This window comes from Botryllus schlosseri, chromosome 1 (assembly GCF_051294905.1).
Source record: "Botryllus schlosseri isolate E-star chromosome 1, Bs_hap1, whole genome shotgun sequence".
Lineage (NCBI taxonomy): Eukaryota > Metazoa > Chordata > Ascidiacea > Stolidobranchia > Styelidae > Botryllus > Botryllus schlosseri.
In genome coordinates, this window is record NC_137236.1 from 25,962,939 (window position 1) to 25,986,043 (window position 23,105).

The 23,105-nt window shown below is 41.3% G+C and overlaps 1 protein-coding gene and 1 long non-coding RNA gene across 2 annotated transcripts in view; both read right to left on the reverse strand.

Moving 5' to 3' along the window:
* Positions 1-3,720: 3,720 nt before the first annotated feature.
* LOC145445942 (uncharacterized) lies at positions 3,721-13,884 on the reverse strand. The gene is made up of 3 exons (XM_080324110.1): positions 10,815-13,884; positions 8,648-9,025; positions 3,721-6,666 (listed from the first exon to the last, which is right to left on the reverse strand). Exons 1-3 carry the CDS (start codon positions 13,256-13,258, stop codon positions 6,213-6,215), a joined length of 3,276 nt encoding a protein of 1,091 aa, XP_080180236.1. The 5' UTR covers positions 13,259-13,884; the 3' UTR covers positions 3,721-6,212.
* The window catches only part of LOC145445951 (uncharacterized), a 146,169-nt gene continuing 126,784 nt past the window's right edge, over positions 3,721-23,105 (reverse strand). Inside the window, exon 2 of the long non-coding RNA XR_013917153.1 lies at positions 3,721-6,024. This is a non-coding gene — a long non-coding RNA (uncharacterized LOC145445951). The remainder of the gene's footprint in view (positions 6,025-23,105) is intronic.

A 23,105-nucleotide genomic window follows, 5' to 3' on the forward strand; every position in this document is an offset into this window, starting at 1 on the left:
AACTTATTTTTGGCATTTTCCGATTTTTATTTTTGGCAGTTTTGGCATCGTCCTCTAAATTGATAGTTTCAGACTCGAATTAGTCACAAAAACGCTTCATTTCGGCCAGTTTGTCAAAAGACACCACAAAATGTGCAGCATCCACGTATAATCAGTGCCAACAAACAATAATAAGAAGAAAAAACCTAACGATTTTATAGGTTAATAATATCAAACGAAACCACAAAATGTGCAGTATCAATGTGCAGTATCCATTGGAATCGGTGCCATTAAGCAAAAAAAGAAAGAAAAGCCTAACAAACACTCTCAACACCTGATGTTACAGCTGTTGAATAGACTTAAATCGTTTGCACTATAACAGTGCTTCCAAACTCAGGTCAGCCAAGTTTCTCCTAAATTCATTTCTCGCGCAGCGAATCTGGGAAATATCGGCTTCAACAGTAGCCGTTGAGGGAAAGAATGTTGCCAGTCATTCACAAAAGGTTTTCAGAGCTTCAAAATCTTTGGAGGGCCGAACCGGCTTCCATGCATCACGAAAGGAGATCACTTCGCCAGTGCCATCGATCTCATCGCGGAAAGAATTTTCTTCCCGATACTTTTCCAGGAGTTTCCTGTGTATTGTCTCTCAACACATTCTATTTAGTAGCCCGACTATCCCATTTCCTTCAGTCTACCGAGATATTTTCGGAGGACTTTTGTCACTTCAGGTGGCTTTAATATTACCAACTCGCATGGAAGAGTCCTGGGAAGGTTAGCTTCTGAACATTGACACAACAAGACTGTCTGGCAAAACGAGACTATGCAGCTCGGAAATAGTCAAACAGTTTGTTGCGTCACAATGTTAAACTAGATCACAATGCAAAAATCGTGGTTGATTATGGGGGTTCCAATTCCATGAGCAGAATATAATTTATATTTTAATAATCAGTACAGCGGCAGCTTCTCATTGATACCCGTTTTATCAAATTTAGCGCTCGCCAAGCCGGACAAAAATGGTCGTAAAATCGCCTTTGGACAAATGGAAAGTATGACGTAAACCAAATGCAGTCAGCCGTTCAATCTCGCCGTGCCCACACCATTTAGGACACCATGCTTTCACCCCTAATGGGTGGGCTGGACCCAGATTAAGAAACCTGCCTTTCACACACGCTCTTCTCGCTTGTAACGCGGTCCTGTTAACACAACACCATGAACGAAATACACTATTTGGCAGGCCGTGTGTATTTTTGGCTTATGCCAAAAATTGCTTATTTTTGGCATTTTCAAATTTTTATTTTTGGCAGTTTTGGCATCTGGCTCCTGAAATGCCAAAAATAACACGGCCTGGTTATACCACTACGCTATCTTGCCACGTACAGTATGATAAATAAAGGATAATAGCCAACCTCTTCTGATAGTTCGGTGGATCAACGACTGCGTGGTGCCTTCACGCGACGAGCCCGTCCCGCCATACATTTTTAATATAAGAATAATAACACAACTACACGTAATTTTTAACAATATCCAGCAGACACAGCAGAATTCCAAACATTGCTATTAAAATTGGTCTTCTCCGGACTTATCACATCCAGTTTAATTCAGTGATTTCAAAATGCTTTGTAATTTTGAGATGTCACAATTCATGAGATGGCGATTGTAGCAATACACATGGTATAAGAAACCATCACAACACGCCGTGTTGTTGTAGACCAATGATACACACTGAAAATACATTTAATTGTTCAAATTCGATTCAATTTGGCCGTAACAAATCTATTGTTGTCAATAAAATAGAACTGTAGCGATGCTTCAAAACACAAATATATGAATAAATAAATATTCACCATTTTCAAGTGGAGTGAATGCGTTTTGATGCCTTGAGTGTAACGACACTTCACAAAATCGACATGATTTAATTGCAGTAGCCACAGAGCTAACTTTTGCACGGGGAAATGGCCGATATTTAAAAATTGCCACTCAAATTCAGTTCTAGAAAAGTATAACCCCAAAACGTGATATCGTCGTGCGGTATACTGTAACGGAAATCGTGTATTTCGCCCATTCTCACCATGGCCTGCGATGTAAATCAGGTGAACGGAAGTTCCTGGTACAATATGCGACTTCCACGCAATTTCCAATGGCTAAAAACGAGTCAGTTAGGCTGCACCAATTTTTATCTGGGTGTGTTGGTTCCGTTTTCATATCACCCTTAAAAGGTGCTAAGAGCGGTTCACCTGAATGGAACCCGCCGCTACACCCCGGGATAAATCGCTATACGGATCGGTATAGATTAGTGACGGGATTGGATAGTCCATGGACTGGATATCCACAAGATTTATATTTAATTTTGGCCGCATCCGAATCAGAGTTGGATTCATGCTTTGCTTATACGACCGGAGTACCGCGGCGTTCAGGATTTTGTAGGATTTTCAGGATTTTGCCAGTTTCAGGGGGATGTTTGTAGGATTTTTTAAATTTTTGGCAGAAGTCATACTTTTTCTGATACGGCCGGAGTGTGAGCCGGATTCCATTTTGAAGAAACATGATCGAAATCGGCCTAGAGACTTCGTCAATCCGCGCCTCACTTGTGCATTGTATATGCATCGTTTCCAAACGTTATAATGGCTGTGAATGCAAAATTGTTACTGCAAGGTACCGATGACCTGATTTGCGTCCGACGCTACGATGAAAGTCTGACATAATAGAACAATTCTCAACCAATTTATTTACTGTGTACCGACAACCTGATATATATGCCACGCTATGGTGGAAATCTGGCATACCCGTGATTTTGTTTAAAGTGCCCGGAAGGCGTTCTCTCGTAGCTCCAGAGGCAAATATCAAATCTTTCAAATTTTAATTTTCAGTTTAAGTGATGATCAAGTCTTGTACGTGTTGTATGGCTCAATGCTGTTTATTTCGGTGACAGCTGTCCGGTGTGAGGAGTCGATGCGTGTCGCATCAGTTTGAGGTACTATAATAAAAGAATTTCCCGCTTGGCGAGGGGATTGAGTAGCATATCCGTTTCGTCGGTATACCCTGACAGATGAGGCTCTCGTGAATTCTTCGATGACGAATGCATATTTGCCTGGTAGAATATAGAGGCGAGGATCGTCACTAATATCACGAGGCTGATGATGAATCCGATTACCAGAAAAACTGGTGCGCCCAGATTAGTGTCATTGCCATTAGGTGATGCTAAAGTTGCAATTTTTGTCGATAGGGTGGACGGATATTGGGTGGCGGAATGCAGAACTTGTTCAGCGGCGCAATAGTTCAAGGCGCTAGTCCGGCATCGCTTGGATCATAGTGTCCTATATGGTGTCGACACAAGCAAATCTCACGCCTCAGTGAAATTGTATCACGTCACAATTTCCATTTGGCTACAGGTAATTTGACGATAATTTTTGACCGGCTTGCCGAGCAATAAATTTGGTAAAACGGGTATCAATCGAAAGCTGACTTTGTACTGATTACGAAAATATAAATTTTATTCCGATCGTGGCCCTGGAACTCCCACAATCAGCCTCAAATTTTTCATTGGTATGGAGATTGGCATTGGGTTCTACTTCACAGTTTTCAAGAATAACTAAGCCGACGACAGGCTAATTACTTACTTGGAAATCGCTACTTAACACTTGCACTTGAGAAATTTACGTCATTCCTCCTATTTCCACTAAGTACCAAGGATACTATGCCCATAGCTTCCATATAAAAGTCCTACATCCAGTACTCCGTCGATCAACCCATAGGAATGCGCAATTTAATAGCAAAAAATAAGATCGACCTTTTCCCACAGATACAGCACGCTGTTGAAACGACTAATGCAATTTCCATGCAGTACTGGCAAGAGAAACAGCAATGGAGACAAAACTTAAAGAGCAATGCAGTTTTGAAAAAGAAAATGGATTAAACTAACCTTGCAGCCTCACATGAAGAAGGCCGAAGATTACTTCAAATAAAGTATTAATATGAAGGAGTAGGACGATTTGCGCCCCATTACTGCAGGAGTATAGTGGCCAGTAGAAAGTGCGCAACAAACAAACAGTTAGCATGAAACGTAAAACACAGAATGCGCAAGCAAGAAAATTATGTAGGGTTACCATATTTTGGAATCAGGAAAGGAAGAAACTTTTACCAAATCAGAAAAGTTGGTTGACTTCGACTGAAATCAGCCGTTTTTTTTTCGTGTAAAATTATGTCAGTTTTCAAGTGAAGAATGTTTTTCCGGGTAAAACTACTTCGCAAGGACAGACAGTCTAAACCAGATATGAAGATAAGTAGTGCAATTTTAACATTACGTGCGACAACACCTAATTAACATACATGAGGTCAAAATTGAGTTTTTTAAGGTAAAAAAATGTCAAAATTTTGATGCATGTGATGTGATACGTGATGTAACTACTGGTCTTCTTCAAAGGTCCAAATTTCGTCAAAATGCAGTTATTTCATGTAAAAATTTGTCAGTTTTCAAGTTGAAAAACATTTTTCAGGCCAAATTACTTAGTAAGGCCATACTAGTGCCAGCACTGCCAACCAGTAATAAACATAATGTAGGAAAACCCATAATTTACACACATCAGATCAAAATTTGGTCTAAATCAAGTTTTTCAAGGTGAAAAAATGTCAAAATATTGATTTTTCAGGTCAAAACCTGTTTTTAGTTTTAAAAAAATCGTCCTACTAATCAGCATCATGTATAGCAGTGGTCGGGAACCTTCATGGTCAAAAGATCCACATTGGCCCTATATTCACAATTGTAACTTCCAAAGAGCCATACAACAATGTCAACTGTTACATCACAATGAATATGATGACGTCATTGTGTCACGAAATCGAAGTTCACCATACATCAGAATCGCCATGTTATTTTCTACAACCGCACTAATCAAGTCGGTTGGTTGCCCGTCATTTAAGCATGAGACTCAATAAAAAACGCACAGTTGAGCAACGGGAGCAATGAGCATTGAGCAAGTAACACGTTGGTCGCGAACCTGTTGCAGCACCAGCTACCTATTATAAATTCTGATTCCCTGAGAGCTGAACGATATTTTTCGAAATTTAAGGCACTTGGCATGTATATTTTGAAGGAAAATCAACACCTTCAGACAAGAATTACAGTGTGAATCTACTGTCTATTCTTCAGTAGCACGTTATTACAATAAAGCCACTTAGTAAAGAAGTATATCTACTTTTTAAAGTACTTGAAGTAGAGTTTGCCCACTCACACTACTTTTCAAGTAGTTATGATTTTAGACTACTTCTACTCGACAGTTTTCAGTTTGGTAGGCAAAAATAGGCGCAGAACACCTACTTACTTACTAGTGAACCACCACTCCTACTTCTACTTGAGTAGAAATTCCGACGTTACTTCTACTTGAGTAGCGACGGTGACTACTTTGACCATCTCTGCGCACGATTCAATCAGTTCCGCTAATGCAGGATAATAATAATCGTTAACTGATATCGTTTGGTAAACTTTATTGCCCAGAAACTTTGTTTCCGACATTACAGAAACTTTGCATGGAACTGGACGTATCATATGTGTCCGATGTATACTCCTAAATAACTTGAAATTGCCGTGTTTGCGCTATTATTTAGAAAACAATATTATACTGGACTGATAAATAAGTATTACGAATAGTGAGCAATTATCTGCAGGCACTATTTTAGGATTTGGAAAGGGATGTTTTGACCTCGCATAGACTTCTCTCAGCTACCACAGGAATTAATGATTATGGCCGTTACGAAAATTTACATCGAAGTTACAGCAATATTGATAAATAAAGATGCATATTAATTGCCAAATTGAAAATTAATCAGAGAGCCACATCATATCACTAAAAGAGCCATAGGTTCCCGACCACTGATGTATAGGGCTGGGCAGGATTGAGTACCAGAGTGTTTCGTGTCACTTGTACAACATGCAAGGGTGATTTGTAGCTTAAAACGCGTGTTTCATAGGCTGTGATTCAACCGATCGACGTTTTGAGTCTTCCACAATGGAAAATACTATCGAAACCATGATTTTCGGTGACAAATTCACTCATAGTGGCGTAAAGCATACGATTTCAGCACTAGAAAAAATCACATCACACAACCCAACTCCAATCATTCTACCCAGACCTAATCATGTACCAATGTTGACAGTCATCGAAAAAACTGCAACACAACTGGCTCACAAATATCGGAACATTCACCGCGGAAACTACCAAAGCATCGCGCTCTCGAAATTATGCTTTTAATTTCTTCACACGTTTGCCACACACCTTGTCCTTCAGTCCTTGCAGCCAGACTTCGTGGCTAACGGTAGACGAGGCCGCACAGTACTGATTGCCGTAATACTGCTTGTGCGTGTCCGCAGTCCTTGGCTTATCACACTGGCTGCATATTGAAAGCCCAGTTCTGGGTTTGTATTTTTTGGGGCGGGCAAGCCCGGCCGCTTCTTCGCCAGCCCGTTTTCCCCTGCACGAATGTGTGGTGGGCGGCAGGGGTTCAATTTGTGGTTTGGCGGGTGGCGTGCCACGCGGCAAAATAAACACCAACTGCTGTTTCTCTCCGGTAGTCGGAAGCGTTGCGGGATTCTTTTCGCTAGACCGCGATGTTTCCGCGGTTGTCGATGAAGGTTGAATCGGAACAACCTCTTTCGGAACGTCCGTTTCACTTCGAGACCTCCGTTTCGTGTTCCTGACAACAGAAAAACTTCTAAAAAGCCACTTTCGTCACGTGATTCGCAGTTAGAATTACACCCAGACATGTTCGCCAAATTAGATTAGAATTACTGAATTCGTGAAAACTAGGAAACTGAATGAAGGTCAGTTCATATCAAAAGGCTGTAATGACTTGAGTCGCGATTTTTTGGTGACTCAACTCGACTCTGGACTCAAATAGAGTCAATTTTTGTATCGACTCGACATTGCGCACGACTGGAGCATAGGATGGTCAAGACCAGGGTTGTAACCAAGTCACAATGCTCCGAGTCACGAGTCAATCTCACTTTTATAGTTTTGACTCGAGTCAAGTCGAGTAATTTTCAATTCACCACCGAGTCAAGTCCGAGTCCAAGTCAGTGAGCGAAGGGTTGAGTCCCAGTCATGGTATTATGACTCGAGTCGAGTCCAAGTCATTGTGTTAACTGACCAGTTTCCAGTTAAAATCTTGCTAAATCCACTTTTTATAACTATGTTTGGTGATATCGTATGGTTCGAATTTATAATACACTAATTTACTCATTTTTAGCAGTTTCTGGTCGCATTTTCAAATACCAGTGCCAATAGACAAAATCCCAATAGTGTGGTTGCTTTACAATTCTCCGAAATTACAATGATATGTCGGTCTTGGCCGTCTGAGTCTCGAGTCATGCGCAATGACTCGAGTCCAAGTCGAGTCAATATACAGATTGACTCGAGTCGAGTCATTTCCGTGTTTTGAGAAAATGACTCGAGTCGAGTCATGACTCGAGTCATTACAACCCTGGTCAAGACAGACATTTCATTGTAACTTCGGAGAATAGTCAAGTCACCACGTTATTGGTATCTAGCCTACAAGTCCTGATGCTTAGAAAATAGGGCCGGAAACTGTTAGGACTGAGGAAAATCACGATATCATGAATGCGAACCATGCTATATCACTCGAGCATGGTTGAAAAAGTGGGTTGAACTGAAAACTGTGAGCATAACGACTTGGACTCGGACTTGACTCGGTGGTGAATTGAAAATGACTCGACTTGACTCGAGTGAAAACTATAGAAATGAGATTGACTTGTGACTCGAAAGCTTGTGACTTGGTTACAACCCTGTATCAAATCATTGAGTTCATACTCAAATAAGCATGAGGATGGCAAATGTCTGTACAGCACAATACAGTTGCCTCTTGCATTTTCGGGAAAACTAGAAATTAGATTAAAACTCACATGATATCATAGAAACATTTCACAAATTAGATTAGAATTAGGTCGGAGAAACATTTACCGAATTAGATTACAGGCATTTCGCTCTAATTAGTGTAATTAGACAACTACAATTACTTAGTTCTCCAAGAATGCTTCTAGCGACGAATCCACTAGTAACCATTGCAACAATTGTAGCCTAAATAGCGTGACAAAGGGTTGTAACCAAGTCACAAGCTTCCGAGTCACAAGTCAATCTCACTTTTATAGTTATGATTCGAGTCAAGTCGAGACATTTTCAATTCACCGCAGAGTGACGTCCGAGTCCAAGTCAGCGAGTAGCGGGTCGAGTCCGAGTCATAGTTTTGTGACTCGAGTCCGAGTCCAAGTCATTTTGTTCACTATTCAGTTTTGAATTCAATCCGGTTCAACCAACTTTTTCAAATCTGCTCGAGTGATATAGAATGGCTCGCATTCACAATATCGTAATTTTCCTCAGTCCCAACAGTTTCTGGCCCCATTTTCCAAGTATCAGGACTGATAGACGAAATACGAATCATGCGGTGACCTCACTATCCTTCGATGTTACAATGAAATGTCGGTCTTGGAGGCCTGGTCTCGAGTCATACACAATGACACAAGTACAAGTCGAGTTAATACAAAAATTGACTCCAGTCGAGTCATTACAACCATCACGAGACATGAAAGAATGTACCAAAGCAGCATGCTCAAAATTGTAAGTATTATTCTGTTATCTATACGTATCTAACATATACACACCTCTTTTCTTTCAGTGCTGCCAGCCAGACTTCGTAACTGACAGTGGCCGTGGCCACACAGAACCAACTGCCATAAAACTGCTTATGGCTATCGGCCGTCCTGGCCCCTCCGCATTTACTGCATACAGAGAGCCTTGTTCGCGGTTTGTATCTCGGTCGACACGTGAGGCCGGCCTCTTCTTTAGCGGCACGTTTCTTCCAGTATGATAGTGTGGAGCGTGATTTGGCGCCACTCAGCAGAATCTGCACGAACTCTTCTTCTAATGCGGGCGGCTGCGTCGGCGGTGTGTGTTGGGGCGGAGCCGTGGTATCGTTTGGTGTGGACGAAGGTTGCTTCTGTTTCGGGACATCTTTCTCTGTTCCAGTCTGTTTCATGTACCTGAAAATATAGCTAGGTTAGAACGTGTTAGCTAGCCACTTTTTAAATTTTGTGGTGGCCGCATAAATTCAATATCGATATTAAGTAGGCAGCCACGTTTTCAAACTCTACGTGCTTCCCGCACGTCAACAAAGCAAAGTAGTTTACAAATTAAGAGTCACTGTGATTGCGGCTACGTGGGAAGAACGTCAAAGAGGTTGCAGGAGCGTATAAATCCACATACCCCTAGCTAGATTCAACAGAACACGCTCGGCGAAAAGCTCACCCTCAACTCATCCGCTCAAGATTGACGCGGAACAATCAAGGGCCATAAATTCTGCAATTGGCAAGCACTTGTTGGATAATCCCGCCTGTGCGAAAAATTATCGAGACGACAGATTTCGCATACTCGGAAAGGGTCGCTCACACTTTCGTTTGTGTGCCTTGGAGTCGACTTTTATCAAAGTACACCAGCCAATGCTTTGTCAACATAAAAGAGTTTGTGTATCATCTAAAAATAGAGCGCTCTCGCTCGTATTCGAAATTTCATGCTGGTGACGTCATATTCTGTGCCACGATTGTTGATATACGATGTATTTTTGAATTCTCTACTAGTTGCTGACGATTACCCCTGACGAGTGTCAGCCGAAAATATTCGGGTTCATTTCAATATGAATATACTATTCAACTCTACGTCAGTACAATGCTGTGCTACCTGGCGATGGATATAGTGACCACAAAAGATGTAATATTTTAATGAAGGAACAAAAATACCACAAAGGATCAGGGTCAGGGCGATCAATTTCATTTGGTTTAAACTCTGAGCTGTACACAATACCTGGAAACGCTTTTGGGGGCTAGCAAGCAGAAAGACGATCTCCGCGTAAAGCTTGATTTTCTGGAGAAGCCCTAAGCCAGCGGTTCTCAAACCTTTTTAGACATGACCCTTTATGACACTCAAGAATTTCGAGCCCTCCTTATCGTCATATCACAAAATGCATCTGTAATGCTAGCAATCCCAACCGATAGTTTGATGGTCAAGTCAAGTCAAGTCACGAGTCAAGTCAAATTGAATTTTTGAAGTACGAGTGATGATTCAAAGTCATTACATTTTGCTATCTGTGTGAAAGACTAATCATTATCTTAATCAAATAATGAATATCTAGTTAAATATGCATGCAAAAAGACGGTATATCCCTCACGCACACGTAGAACTGCTAATAAAGTACGTGAGTAACTGCAGTCTACAGCTACATACTACAGTCAGTTCTTATCAGCCAAAATATAGGACCTAATACGAAGCTTCGAAAATTTGAAACAAATTGATACCGTACAATAGCGAAGACTACTCATCTACACTTCGATCAGAATATAAACGCACCCAATATATTCGTTCGATTTAAATCATACAAGAGGATTGGTAAATGTGAGCACTGGGCAACGTAAGCATTGAGCCGTCTAAGAAAGAGAGACATATTGCTACTTAGATTAATTTTCTACATTGCGATCAATGTATTTGTGATCGAACAATGGAGGAACCTTGTAACGTACAATCAGTGAATGACTGGTTGTTCTCACAAGTTACACCGGCGTATCTTGAACAATCCGAACATACACAAGACACAGTGATTTATTCGACACCGCTTACTTAACGACTTGAAAATGACTCGTAAATTTTGCTCCGAGTCACGAGTCAATGCACATTTTCGAAGCTCCGAGTCAAGTCAAGTCAAGTCATTTTTCCAAAGTGACTCGAGTCAACTCATGACTCGAATCATCCCAACATTGCTATCGAGTAACCACAACTTACTTTCGCACATCCCCTTCACTCAAAGATACACTGCAATCTCTTAAATGGGGCAGAGAGTCGGCTGACGTGGAAGCTTTTTCATTTCCTGGAATGTCATCGGACCTGACTGAACCTTCAGCGGAGGTTATCTCGTTATCGACAGGTTCGTCATTGCTGACCACTTGGTCCGAGGATGAACTTGTGCTTATATCTTCAAGCGGGACCAAAACGGTATCATTTGTCAGCATATCTCCATCGCTAACAGTCACACACTCTGTCAGGCCAATGCCTTCGTCTTCCATTTCCTGGCTTTTATCCCGATTGGACAGAATCGCTTGCCCATTTTCATCCAATAACGGAAACAAAGGATTTCCAGATTGGTTGTATAGGTACTCCACACCGATGAGCTCACCAGTGTATTGCCCAATCACGGCAGGAGCAGGACATAATTCCATTCCGAAAGTTTCCATACCAATTGAGTGAACAGCGTATGACAAGAGCCCGCTATAACTACGAAGCCTACTCTTGGAATTGCCTGTAACCGCATTGGCAGCACGGTCTTTGTTCCATCTGAACATTCCCTCCAAAAGATAAGCCTGAAAATGTTCTGGGTTAGCACACCGTCCGGGTATAAATCCGTTGAGTTGAGCGTGAAAAGAATCCAAAGAAGCGGTTCTGACGCAGAGGTACATCGGCAATGCAACACCGCCCTTTTTGAGTGTGCCAGTCCGTGTATACAGCGGCACGTCCTTGGGATCAATAACACATTGAAAATGCTTTTGTTCTACATCCCAAATCTTCCAAATTCGCGAGAAATCAAATAAGGGAACTCCATGCGTGTCATTACCTTTAGGGCTCGCAAACATTTTGATCAAATCGTAAACGAGCGACTCGATAATTTCAGGTCGTCTAGTTATTCGACGACAATGCAGATCTTTCTCTTTCTTCGTAATGCGTTGAATCACGTCTTTCTCCGACGGGTTCGGAATGAGCTCAGCTAACATCTCACATCTTTTTGCCTCTTTCAAAAGACTCCAATCTTCTTTCGATAACTGAAAGAAGCAATCGGTGAGCCTATCCATAAATTCGGTGTACAGTGGGTGCGATTTTGTAGTGCATCCGTTTGTAAACCGAGTCATAAAATGTAAAATGTCCAGACGTACTATCAGATTCGGCCAATTTTCGAAAAGCTTACAGAGATGCTGGTGTTCACTGCCGCAACATCCTCGTTTGACATAAAGGACTTTCGGCGGGCTAACGTGAGCATCTGAATATCGCTTCATTAACCCTGCTGCCATGTCAACGAGACCGTCCCCTTCAGCACACGTTAAAACACACATTAAAACCTGCCCGTTTTCGTTACCGACACTCACGGCGCATTCAGCAGTATCTCTCGCCTCACCTCCTAGCTTTTTAGTTACTTTTATGGTGGAATCCATTCTGATGATGGACCCAAACGTTGACGTAATCGATGACTTTATCTCGTCAAGTCTGGAAAAAACATCTTCGAGATATGCGGTCTGAAGCCACTGCGCTGTATGAACAGGTTTGAAATCAGGTGGCTGCATAAACTCGGGGCAAAATCCTTGCGTCCCATTATCATACGCTTTTTTGTAATTTCTACAGTCAGTCAGATAACGCAACAGTTTTTGATAGTATTTCTCCGTGTGTTGCTCGGAAAGCGTTTTATACAGCAGAGTGGGACTATTACCCGAGGTCCTTTCACGCCAAGGTCTTATGACTCTCACGTCGCACGCGTGTTTGTATGTCACCAACGCAGGGAACTGTAATCTACGGTCAATCTTGAGCTGAGAAAGGATTGCACTATCCCAGGCAGCGACTTTTGTTTTACAGTTGATGCATTCAAGATATTCGGTAGCCAAGTTGTAATAGCTGTCGACGTCTAGCACTTGTCGTACTGTTTTGTAGACGCCGGCGCTTGTGAGATCTTTTCCACAATTTGCCCGGGTACAAATCAACTTGCATCTCCAAAGTTTTCGCGGCATCCATAAAAAAAGCGACTGCGCAAAGTACAGTGTTGGTCGAGGCACTTCACTACAAATTAACGGTACTTGAGGTGGATGCCAACAAAGTTTGTCGACACGCGAGAAGTCCATTTCAGGTTTGCCCGTCTTGGCGTTGGTCTTGAACAGCGCGCCGGACACCCAAGCGTGGTCTGCGATTGGTAAAGACTTTCGCCATCCCTTAGGCAGAGCGCAGTTTGATATCGAAGAAGAGCAGTCGCACATAGGTTGACTTTCTTGGCTCGGAGAGCCACTCTTAGTGTGCACTGCTTCGATGTCGTGAGATAGTTCGCACGCGGCCGTGTTATCCTGAGATTGCATCTTATCGTGGACAACGGGCAGATGACGAGATAGCATGCGAAAAATCAGCAATTTGTAAAGTATGTTACTGGTACTGATAAATGCCTGTACATGTACAATGAGGGAAGAGACAATGTGCATTGTTGCGTAAAATATGTTTCCGAGTCGAGGATCAAGATTCGAGTTCAGTCGCGTAGCCGTGTGATGTCATACAACGATACCAGTAAATGTTACAACAGGAAATTTGAACAACCCTAGAGTCACAGCTTGAAAGTGACAATGCCATTGGTGAATCAGTGAAGCACAGAAATGTAGCTTCTACACAACTGCGCAGCTTGTAGAACATGCCCAGTTACAGTTACAAGAGAGCGAGATTGTGAGCTTCCGAAAGTGGGAAAAAAATTATCGAAACTATATTTTTGGTTAAAAAATAACTGTAGCTCGAAGGGGGTATGATTTTGTTACTCGGAAACATCTAGTCTCACTATTCGACTTAAATCATCACAATTAATTTTCGACTCATCGGAGAGTACTCGAATCACACCTCTGACTGGCCAATATGGAATTGTTGTCTCGTGCGCACCAAAGATTCTACCGACTACACACAGGTGTGACGGTAAAAACCATTGCGGCACACCAAATCAGGGTTGTAACCAAGTCACATGGTTCCGAGTCACGAGTCAATCTTACTTTTGTGGTTTTGACTCGAGTCAAGTCGAGTCATTTTCAATTCATCACCGACTCGAGTCCGAGTCCAAGTCACCGTTTAAAGGAGGGGGGGGCAACATACGGCCCGCGGGCCGGATCCGGCCCGCGAAGGGATTTTGTCCGGCCCGCGGACAGTTTTTCGTCTTACATGATAATGTGGCCCGCCGGCCCCAGTCTTCCGAGATTCCCCACTACTTGCTCACATACATTTTAGTGATTGTATGTTTTTATACATATGTATGTACAGCAAGCGAGGGTGGAGCTTACGCGTAAGTTCGTCGAAGCGAGAAGACTTGCATTATCGGCATTTATGATGTACTGAACCCTAATGTCATTTGTGGTAATAATGGTGTTTGTCGACGACAATGGTCATTTACACCAGACCGATATTTCTTATTTTTGATTCCGTAACCGCCGACTTGTAGCACGGCGCACACTTCTAGGCTTTTGTAAGACACCAATTATGCCAGGTGTCGCCAACTGAAAACGGGTCGCTGGCCAATTTCAAATTTCGAGGCCGCGACAGGCACGAATTCAATATCGAGATAGACAGGCCGCACAGTTTAACAACCACGCTATGTCGTCACCTACGTAACCCTAATGCAGTGTTTCTCAACCCCGAGTCCGCGGACTCATTTGAGTCCGCGGAAGGTCCTTGGTGAGTCCGCGAGCACAGGAATTTTTGGTAACTTAATCGGCACACACAGTTGACAGATTGTGGACCTAGTATTTCCTCGTGTTTTTCAATGGGAAGACGCCAGTCTCATAGCGAATTCAATAGTTTAGGTATCGATAAAACCTTAAGAAACGATCGTGGATCCTCATTTAGGGGTCTACTTACTTGATTTCAGATTGAGAAGTCTAAAATCCACGGAAATATCAAAATTTTTATTCTTTTCTTCAACTTCCGATATGATTTCGGAACGTGTAATTGACAGACCTACGGGGCTCGTTCACTTTCGGACCAAAGTCATTGCAGCCTTACGGAGAAAATAGCTTTTTGGTCCGAAAGTGAACGAGCCCCGTCCTGGTCCGGTTTCGTCAAATTCCGATTTTAGATTAGGCTGCATGATTCGCAAAATACCTATTTTGAAATGTTTGTAACCTTAATAGCTGTCATAAAAAATGCATAGATATGCATTATATATGTGACTGGCGGCACTCAACTGGAATAGTGCTTTCAGAACTACATTCATTGCAGTAGAATTTATTACCTCGGTGGCTTTCCGGGTTTTCCTTATCAAGAATTACCGGCACCATAAAAAGGATAAAGAGTTTGTATACTATCTTTAAATATTCCATCAATATATTTCGATGATTGTCTGTGTAACGTCTTCTGAGTATTGTATAATTTGATTATCTATTATCCCTTTATTATGACTACCGGAGTACCGGTACAGCTGACTTTGAACAGCTACCGTTCCTTTTTATTATTGCATTGTTACGTCAAATCTTGCCTATTTGGATTTCGTTTGAATCTCTCTCTCTATGCGTCTTATTGTGCCGTTAGCTACCACTTGTTGATAAGGGGCATACGAAATTCCTGCAAGTTAATAAATTATACTGCAGTGAATGTAGTTTTGAAAGCAATATTAGAGATACCTCAATAAGCGATGTTTGGCCACGTATATTTCAAACGCAAGAACAACAAAACAGCACCACTACAAATTGAGCAGCATTCCAAGCATTATTGGTTCTCCTGAGATATTCTGTGTCTTGGCCAAACCAGTTGTTTGCAAGTATCACAGGCAAAACGGGTATGCTTTGCCCATCTGTCGCATCATCTTGGTTTGATACCAATCACGCCAGGTATAAAATCCCTATTATCGCCAATTGGAATTTTTCAAAATGCCCTACATTTATGTTCGAGGTAGCCTATTGCTAAAATTGTCATAAGCAATTCTATCACGGTCATAAACTCTACAATTTTTGTCGGATTGACTTGAATTTAGTACGAATGGACTCGGAATTTAATGCTGCGTATTCACTATTCACAATTCACATACCGAATATGCCAGGTATAAGCCCCTGGGACAGCTCTTTATACACACGTATGCCGGACCGTAACTGCCGTACCCCAAACCCCCATAATTGGGGGGGGGGGGTGAGCTCGAAGGGGGCCAAAACGATTCGCGAATTACCATAAATTATAGAGTATTGTTTGGAAATTTATGCCACTTTTTAGAAAAATTATATCATTTTCCGAAACGCCTCACTCAACTCGACCGAAAAATCTGAATGCATGAGCAGAGATAGCATAAAAGATTTACAGCTAAATATATGCAATTCCCGATCATGTTGACCGATTCAATCATGGATTACGGAATATTTTCGCGCTTAGCGCGGTTTATTCGAAACAAGACGGCTAACTGAACGGTAAAATAAATTCGCTGAGAAGTAGCGGTAAAAAGGTATCGGACGGGGGGGGGGGGGGGGGGGGTCTGGGGGTAAAGCCCTCCAGAAGTTAGGTTTATCGCCCTGTGGGGCCCAAGACCAACGTTTTGTTACTGAAGGGGGGGGTGACGAAGTGCTGTTACGGTCCTGCACGTAGGCACATTGCACAGGTTTCCGGCGCGATATACGCTTAGTGTTGGTAATTGATTTTGATTTGGAAAATGACAATCGTAGGCACATGTGCTAATCACAGAAACAATCTATAGTTGTCTATTATAAGTAGAACTCAAGATTTGGACTGCATTACTGAACAGTTGCTTAAATTGCAAAGCCGACAGATGTGGAAAGACAGGTTTAAGAAAGCTTCCTTGACTCAATTTTAGCCAAATGTGCAGTCGATGGAGCATAGTCATTCAGATCTTTGTAAGCAAGCTGCAACAGCTCTTTTGCTATTTCCGACCACATCACCTACCTGTGTGAATCTGGCTTTTCAACTCTGACGATGAGCAAAAGAAGTATAGAAATAGACTTAATCGGAAGATGACATCAGATGTAGGCCTACATTGACAACCATAATTCCGGAATTAAATAAACTTGCCAAGCAACATCAAGGACAAGGCTCCCATTGAGTGTGGGTTAAGTGAAAAACAGTGCTTGCTTTTTTTGTTGATACCGTATTACACTCTCTCGGATAGAAATCAAAAAAAATATTTTTCGGTAATATATGGCTTGAGTCCGCGGAGATACTGGCGAGCTTGAGATGAGTCCGCGGGTCAAAAAGGTTGAGAACCACTGCGGCCTAATGCATTGAGATCTTGGTAAATTTGGGGTACCGGGCTTATTGAACGCCTTGAAATCTCAATGGAGGATTGCACCGTGTGTTGATTGATCAGAGAGAAGCAGACATGGTGGTACCTGTATGACAGGGGTGGCCAACCTGCGGCTGTAGAAGCAAATTTGTGCGGCCGTGGACACGTAATTCAATTAGTAGGTGTTGGCGGCCGTCGACGTATAATTTGAATTTACGAATTGACTCCCGATTTCTCGAAAGATTTTAATTATTCTTGAAAGTTTCTCGTGCAGTGCGCGATTCAATGCGACTTTATTTTTCGATTTTGATATAGTTGCGCACTTTGCAATCAGCGCCCCACAGTACAGTTGCGAACAGATGCACCACATATAGAAATACCAACTTGGAATCGTGTTCTCCTCACTATATCGACAATCCTGACGGGAGGTCAAGACATGCAAAGAACAGCATGCAACAAAGTGACTAATAATAATTGGCCTGCCCTGACCGACTCTCCACCAACTCTACCGGTGAATCTGATCACATGGGATGAGAAATAATATGTAGAACTACTAATTTTAATGACGAAATTCATGAATGTATCTGAAAAAATTTTCGCGCTTGGCGCAACTATGAACAGCCTACATTATTTAATAGATTAGTACGGAGTTCGCCGGAAATGGACATAGACACTTTAACATGAGTATTTGGCGTCCTGCTAGTTCATTACGACTATTCCCTGGAATGCGGCCGTAGGCTACATGAGTAGTCGAAATGCGGCCGTGACTGGCAAAAAGATTGGCCACCCCTGCTGTGTGACAGTGCTGTTCTCAAATCCACATTGTCTTCGTCATTATTGACGAGAAATGGCTTTGAAGTTGCATTGCTGTCGTTAAAATACATTCATTTAATACGATTTATTTTTTGTATACGTGGATAAATGGGCGAATAATGTATCGATTCAGCAATCCGGCCCGCCAAGTACTTAATTTTCCTATATCCGGCCCGCCTACTTGGAGAAGTTGCCCGCCCCTGGTTTAAAGGGTCAAGTCCGAGTCATAGTGTTATGACTCGAGTCGAGTCCAAGTCACAGTTTTGAAGTCATGTTCAGCTCATGTTTTCAATCCTGCTTGGGTAATATCGAATTCCTAGCTTGCCAAACATGCTCATTTTGTCCCTATCAGAGTTTTGGCTACTTCTTAAAATTGTTAGATTGCCTAAAAAAATCAAATTTGGCTCAATTCCAACCAGTAAAAAGCAATGCTATGAAAGAAAATTTTAGATTAATTACAAATAGAGATTTTCGAATCTTACCGGCTATCTCATGATATTGTTACATGGTGTAAAAATATGATTCATAGCAAATTCCAACTAGAAGAAATGAAGTTATTAGAGTATAATATTTTGGATATGAAAAAATAGTCGGCTTACTACTAGTATGTAATTATATTATATGAAAGAATTTCTCACAAAATACTTCATTTATTTTCAAATCCAAAATTTTCTCCTATCATATCATTGACTCTACTTTTTAAAATTGAGCCAGATTAAATGTTCTTTTTATGCAACGTAACAATTTCATCAAGTAGCCACCGAGTAAAATAAAAAAGAAGTAACTTTTGAACAATGCTATTCTACAAACATCACACAGCATTAGCCATTCATTATTACTCACGTGCACAATGCACATACCTAACAAAACCTCAAATTGACAGAGGGTACTGTGTGTTTTTACAGACAGCAGGTCACATCAATGATGATGAGTTACACTTTAAAAATACCAAAGTGGAAAGGAGATCCTCAGAAATATTAAAGCGGCATGGCATAAGAATAAATCCACCTCTACTGAATACACGTTCCACTGGTGCACTAGATGCAGGAATTGATAAGCATTTTTGAACCACACTGAAGAGCATAGGATACTCATTCTTTCGAGTCGCCAAAAAATGCAAAGAATCATCGCTTTCAAATCTACACATGAGCTTCTCAGTCTCTTATCAGATCCATATGCTAATGGAAAGCAAATTTCGGATCGAACACGCATGATGTGAAGAAGATGGTTTCACCAAACGGTTTGGGATTACCGATAGGCCAATCCAAAGACTCATCAGTTGTGGTCATGTTCACATTTATAAACACTCCTGCAAAACGCTTTAAAATAGAATTCTTCAATGCTTCAACTAATGCGCGCAAGTAATTGACAGTGAGGATGTGCCTAATCGCATGGTTGTTGAGTGAGAGCAGGGTTGGTACGACCCTGATTGGCATTGGGACGCAACAATGCTGTCTGGCGAAACGAGAGAGTAGCTCAGGAGCAAAAGTGCCTGGCAGCATTGTTGCGTCCCAATGCCAATCTCCATAACAATGAAAAATTCGAGGCCGATTGTGGGGGTTCTAGGGCCACGAGCGGAATAACATTTATATTTTCGAAAGCAGTGGTGACAAATAGCGATGTCGGCAGAATTCGTCAGATGTGTTGAACTAGCCATTACGATTCGCAAATTTATTCATCTTCAAGTCATATAAAATAAGCCGAGTCATTGACTTGGGTCGAGTCATGCGTAATGACTCGAGTACAAGTCAAGTCAATCCAAATATTGACTCGAGTCAAGTCGAGTCATCTTCCCATTTCAAGAAAATGACTCGAGTCAAGTCGAGTCACAAAAAAAACGTGACTCGAGTCATTACAACCCTGCACCAAATATATTATGCTGAACGTACATGTACCGGGATTCAGTGATTGGTATAATGACTTGGTGCAAGTAAATTGGTGTAATCTGATGCATCAATCCTGGCATTGAGTCCTTAGCCTGGAAGTTTCATAAGTTCGCACAATAGTAGGCTGCCTATTTCAAAACACTTTGCTCAGTCAAATAAAGATGCAATAGTGTAGTATAGCTAGCAGGTATGAATGAATCTTGACTGACACAAGAGACACACAATATGTCCATACACCGTGGGTCTGATACAAGCGAAGTTTACTAATACACTGCAGTTGACTGTGTCACCTTAAAATGGACTTGGGATCATTATCCCAATATATACCTCAACATGTGCCATATTATTGCCAGCTATCGTTACGCAATGTATGTCATGACGTCATTCTATCGTCTTTGTCGAGTACTTAACGCGAGAACTGAGAAATAGTCGCAGACTCATTTATAACCGCTACATCTTATTCTCTCTAAATATACTTCGTGTTCGAGTGAACATCTGTGGATTGAAGAACTCGCGAACCTCCGTACAGGACTTCCAGTATATGTAGCCAGCAAAGCTAACCTAATATATAGGCTATCGGTCAGCTACTTTGTTACTACAGGAATGCCGCCAAGTCCCTCTACTCTTGCAACAAGAACACGTTAAAGGTGAGTTGCGATGCGAATAAACTTGAATATTGTTCTCCGAATTATGTTAATAATCTAAAATCATTGCAGTGTCATTTTTTCAACTCTAATTTTAATTTACCGGTGATAAATTTATTCAACTAAAAAGATACTGCAACGCAAGTAGTCATGAAAGCAAAGGACTACATTATAGTCTAGTAATGTTGTGTATTTTCACCCGGGTCACAGACCAAGATTCATAAGAGATTACCAAAGGTGTCAGACACAGACAGCAGCTACGTCTTACCTGGCCAAGTTTAAAACCCAACCAGATGTTTGTTCTCCGTTGTCTGGTCAATGGTGTTTGTGGTCACTCACATCACATAAGAAAAATTCGTTTATCTTGTTATCGCATGTGATACCTTTGTTTATATATATATAATATTGGTGTCGTCAAGTATTACATCATTTTAGTCCAGTGCAATCTAAAATCCCAAGTCCGAAATGGGTGAATGATTCATGTATTATACTTTCTACTCCTTAGTCCTTACCATCTTCTCAAAGTATCCTCAGTAGATAAAACAGATGATAAATACGGGTTTTAATATGATTATGGTATTTATTGGTATATAAATGATACATGCAATTTCCATATCATTATTCAATGTCCAGATCTTGGTTGGAATTACAATTTCCGATTATAACTATTCGGATTCATTCTGACAGAGTCTCGGCGTAGAGAAGAATATGATTGTTCGCTCGCCGCTTAGCAAGCTTGGAAATAACCCGGCGGCCGTGGAGCAAAATTCAAATTTTTTCAGCCTCACACATCAAAATTCAGTGCATTTATTATGATAGTACACTACGATTTTATGGATTACTATGGAATAGAGAAGGTACGCTATGTAGTTCTATGAAACATGATTCATTACAAATTAAGAAATCATGAACTCAGTGAGGGGTGAGGTTGAAGTTTTTCATGAATTTCTCATCTATACAGCAGTGTTGGGATCAAGTCACTACCTTCGAGTCACGAGTTATTTCGAGTCATCGCACATTTTGACTCGAGTCAAGTCAAGTCAATCGATTTTCGAAGGTGACTCGAGTCAAGTCAAGTTAGTCGATTTTTGGAGGTGACTCGAGTCAAGTCGAGTCAAGTCAAGTCAAGTCACGAGTCAAGTCACAATTCAAGTCAAATTGCCTTTTCGAGGTATGAGGAGTAATTACGTCATTGTATTTTGATCGCTGTCTGAAATACAGATTGAGTGGTCATTGATTTTGAACTGATGAACGAATATAGAGTTCAATATACACGCAAGTAAGGCGCTGTATCGCTCACATTTAAGTAGAACTAATAAACCCAGTAAGTAATTGCACAGCCTCAGTTTTTAGTTACCAGCCTAAATAGAGAATAGAGAAACGAATTGATAAGATGCAATACATTACCCTTTTTCAAAATTTATATGATACAACTCGAGTCATCGCCAATGATTGAGGACTATATAAACTATTTTCGGATTCAATTTCAAAACAAGAGGTTTGGTTAAGTTAAGAACACAGAACAGAAATAGACATTTCGCTATTAAATTACTTTACTATACTATAGTTTACGACAAAGTAGGCTGTAAGCTTCGATCACTTCGTTTGCGATTTGTGAGAGAACAATCGAGGCTCATTAAAACGCACGATCATTTAATGATTGGTCGCTCTCACGGGTTACACCAGCGTTGCGCGAACAATCCGAACTTATGCAAGATACAGTGACTTTTATCGACACTAATTACTTAATGACTTGAATTGACTCGTGAATTTTGCTCCGAGTCACGAGTCAATCCACATTTCTGATACGCCGAGTCAAGTCAAGACAAGTCATTTTAGCAGAGTGACTCGAGTCAAGTCAAGTCATACGAAAAAGTGACTCGAGTCTGACTCGAGTCAAGTCATGACTCGAGTCATCCCAACACTGCTATACAGTAGTCTATTTTCAATTCAGGACTCCCTTCTTCTACCCTGCTGTCACTCGCACACTGTAATCTATCAGAATCATTCGTTATTCTGCCGTGTCTTACACTTTACTGCTGCATACTGCTTAGTTTATAATCAAGCTACACAACCTCAGCTTTCACTTTTGTAGTTTACTACGAAACAAGGATAATAATAATAATAACTATCATTCATGCATGCAGCATGTGCCATCGCTGTAGCGAGTCTCTTACTACTTACCCTGTCTCGTATACTACATTTTTAATGAACAGGATCCATATGCATTATGCGCTCCGTCGTATCTCATTCAAACACAGTTGATTCGCTCTTTCAATATATCTTTTATCAACTATGGCGGAGCGATTATTCCATTATTCGAGGAAGCACGTTTTTGATACATAACATATGAAACAGTCTGTGATAATTAAATATCCATGGTAACAGTCTGAAGCACGAATGCAAAATTTGCTGTACCGTGAGGCCTTTTTCTTAATTTTTCGTTTTTTGTAATCCTGCATACAACTTGCATCATTAGCTTGATTAAAATGAGACAGACGACGTGCAATGTGAGTGAGACACAACCACAATTTGATGTGGAACAGTATCCCGCCGGCCATCCGACAGTCGACGAGCCTGTCCACATTCAAGTCAAAATACAAGCAATTACTACTAAATAAATACTAGTCCGCCCTCAAGATTACCCGACCACGACCTGACCTATCGATCTCACGTTTCATGACCTGCCACTCCATTTTTTTCGCTTGCTTTTTCTATTCTATCTTCTTTTACT

Bases quoted from the DNA above. Each gene is read 5' to 3' on its own strand.
- LOC145445942 (XM_080324110.1), bottom strand. From the start codon at position 13,258: ATGCACATTGTCTCTTCCCTCATTGTACATGTACAGGCATTTATCAGT. The intron at 9,026-10,814 runs GTAAGTTGTGGT...CTATATTTTCAG, and splicing joins AGTGAAGGGGATGTGCGAAA to GTACATGAAACAGACTGGAA. The intron at 6,667-8,647 runs GTGTGTATATGT...TTCTGTTGTCAG, and splicing joins GCAGCACTGAAAGAAAAGAG to GAACACGAAACGGAGGTCTC.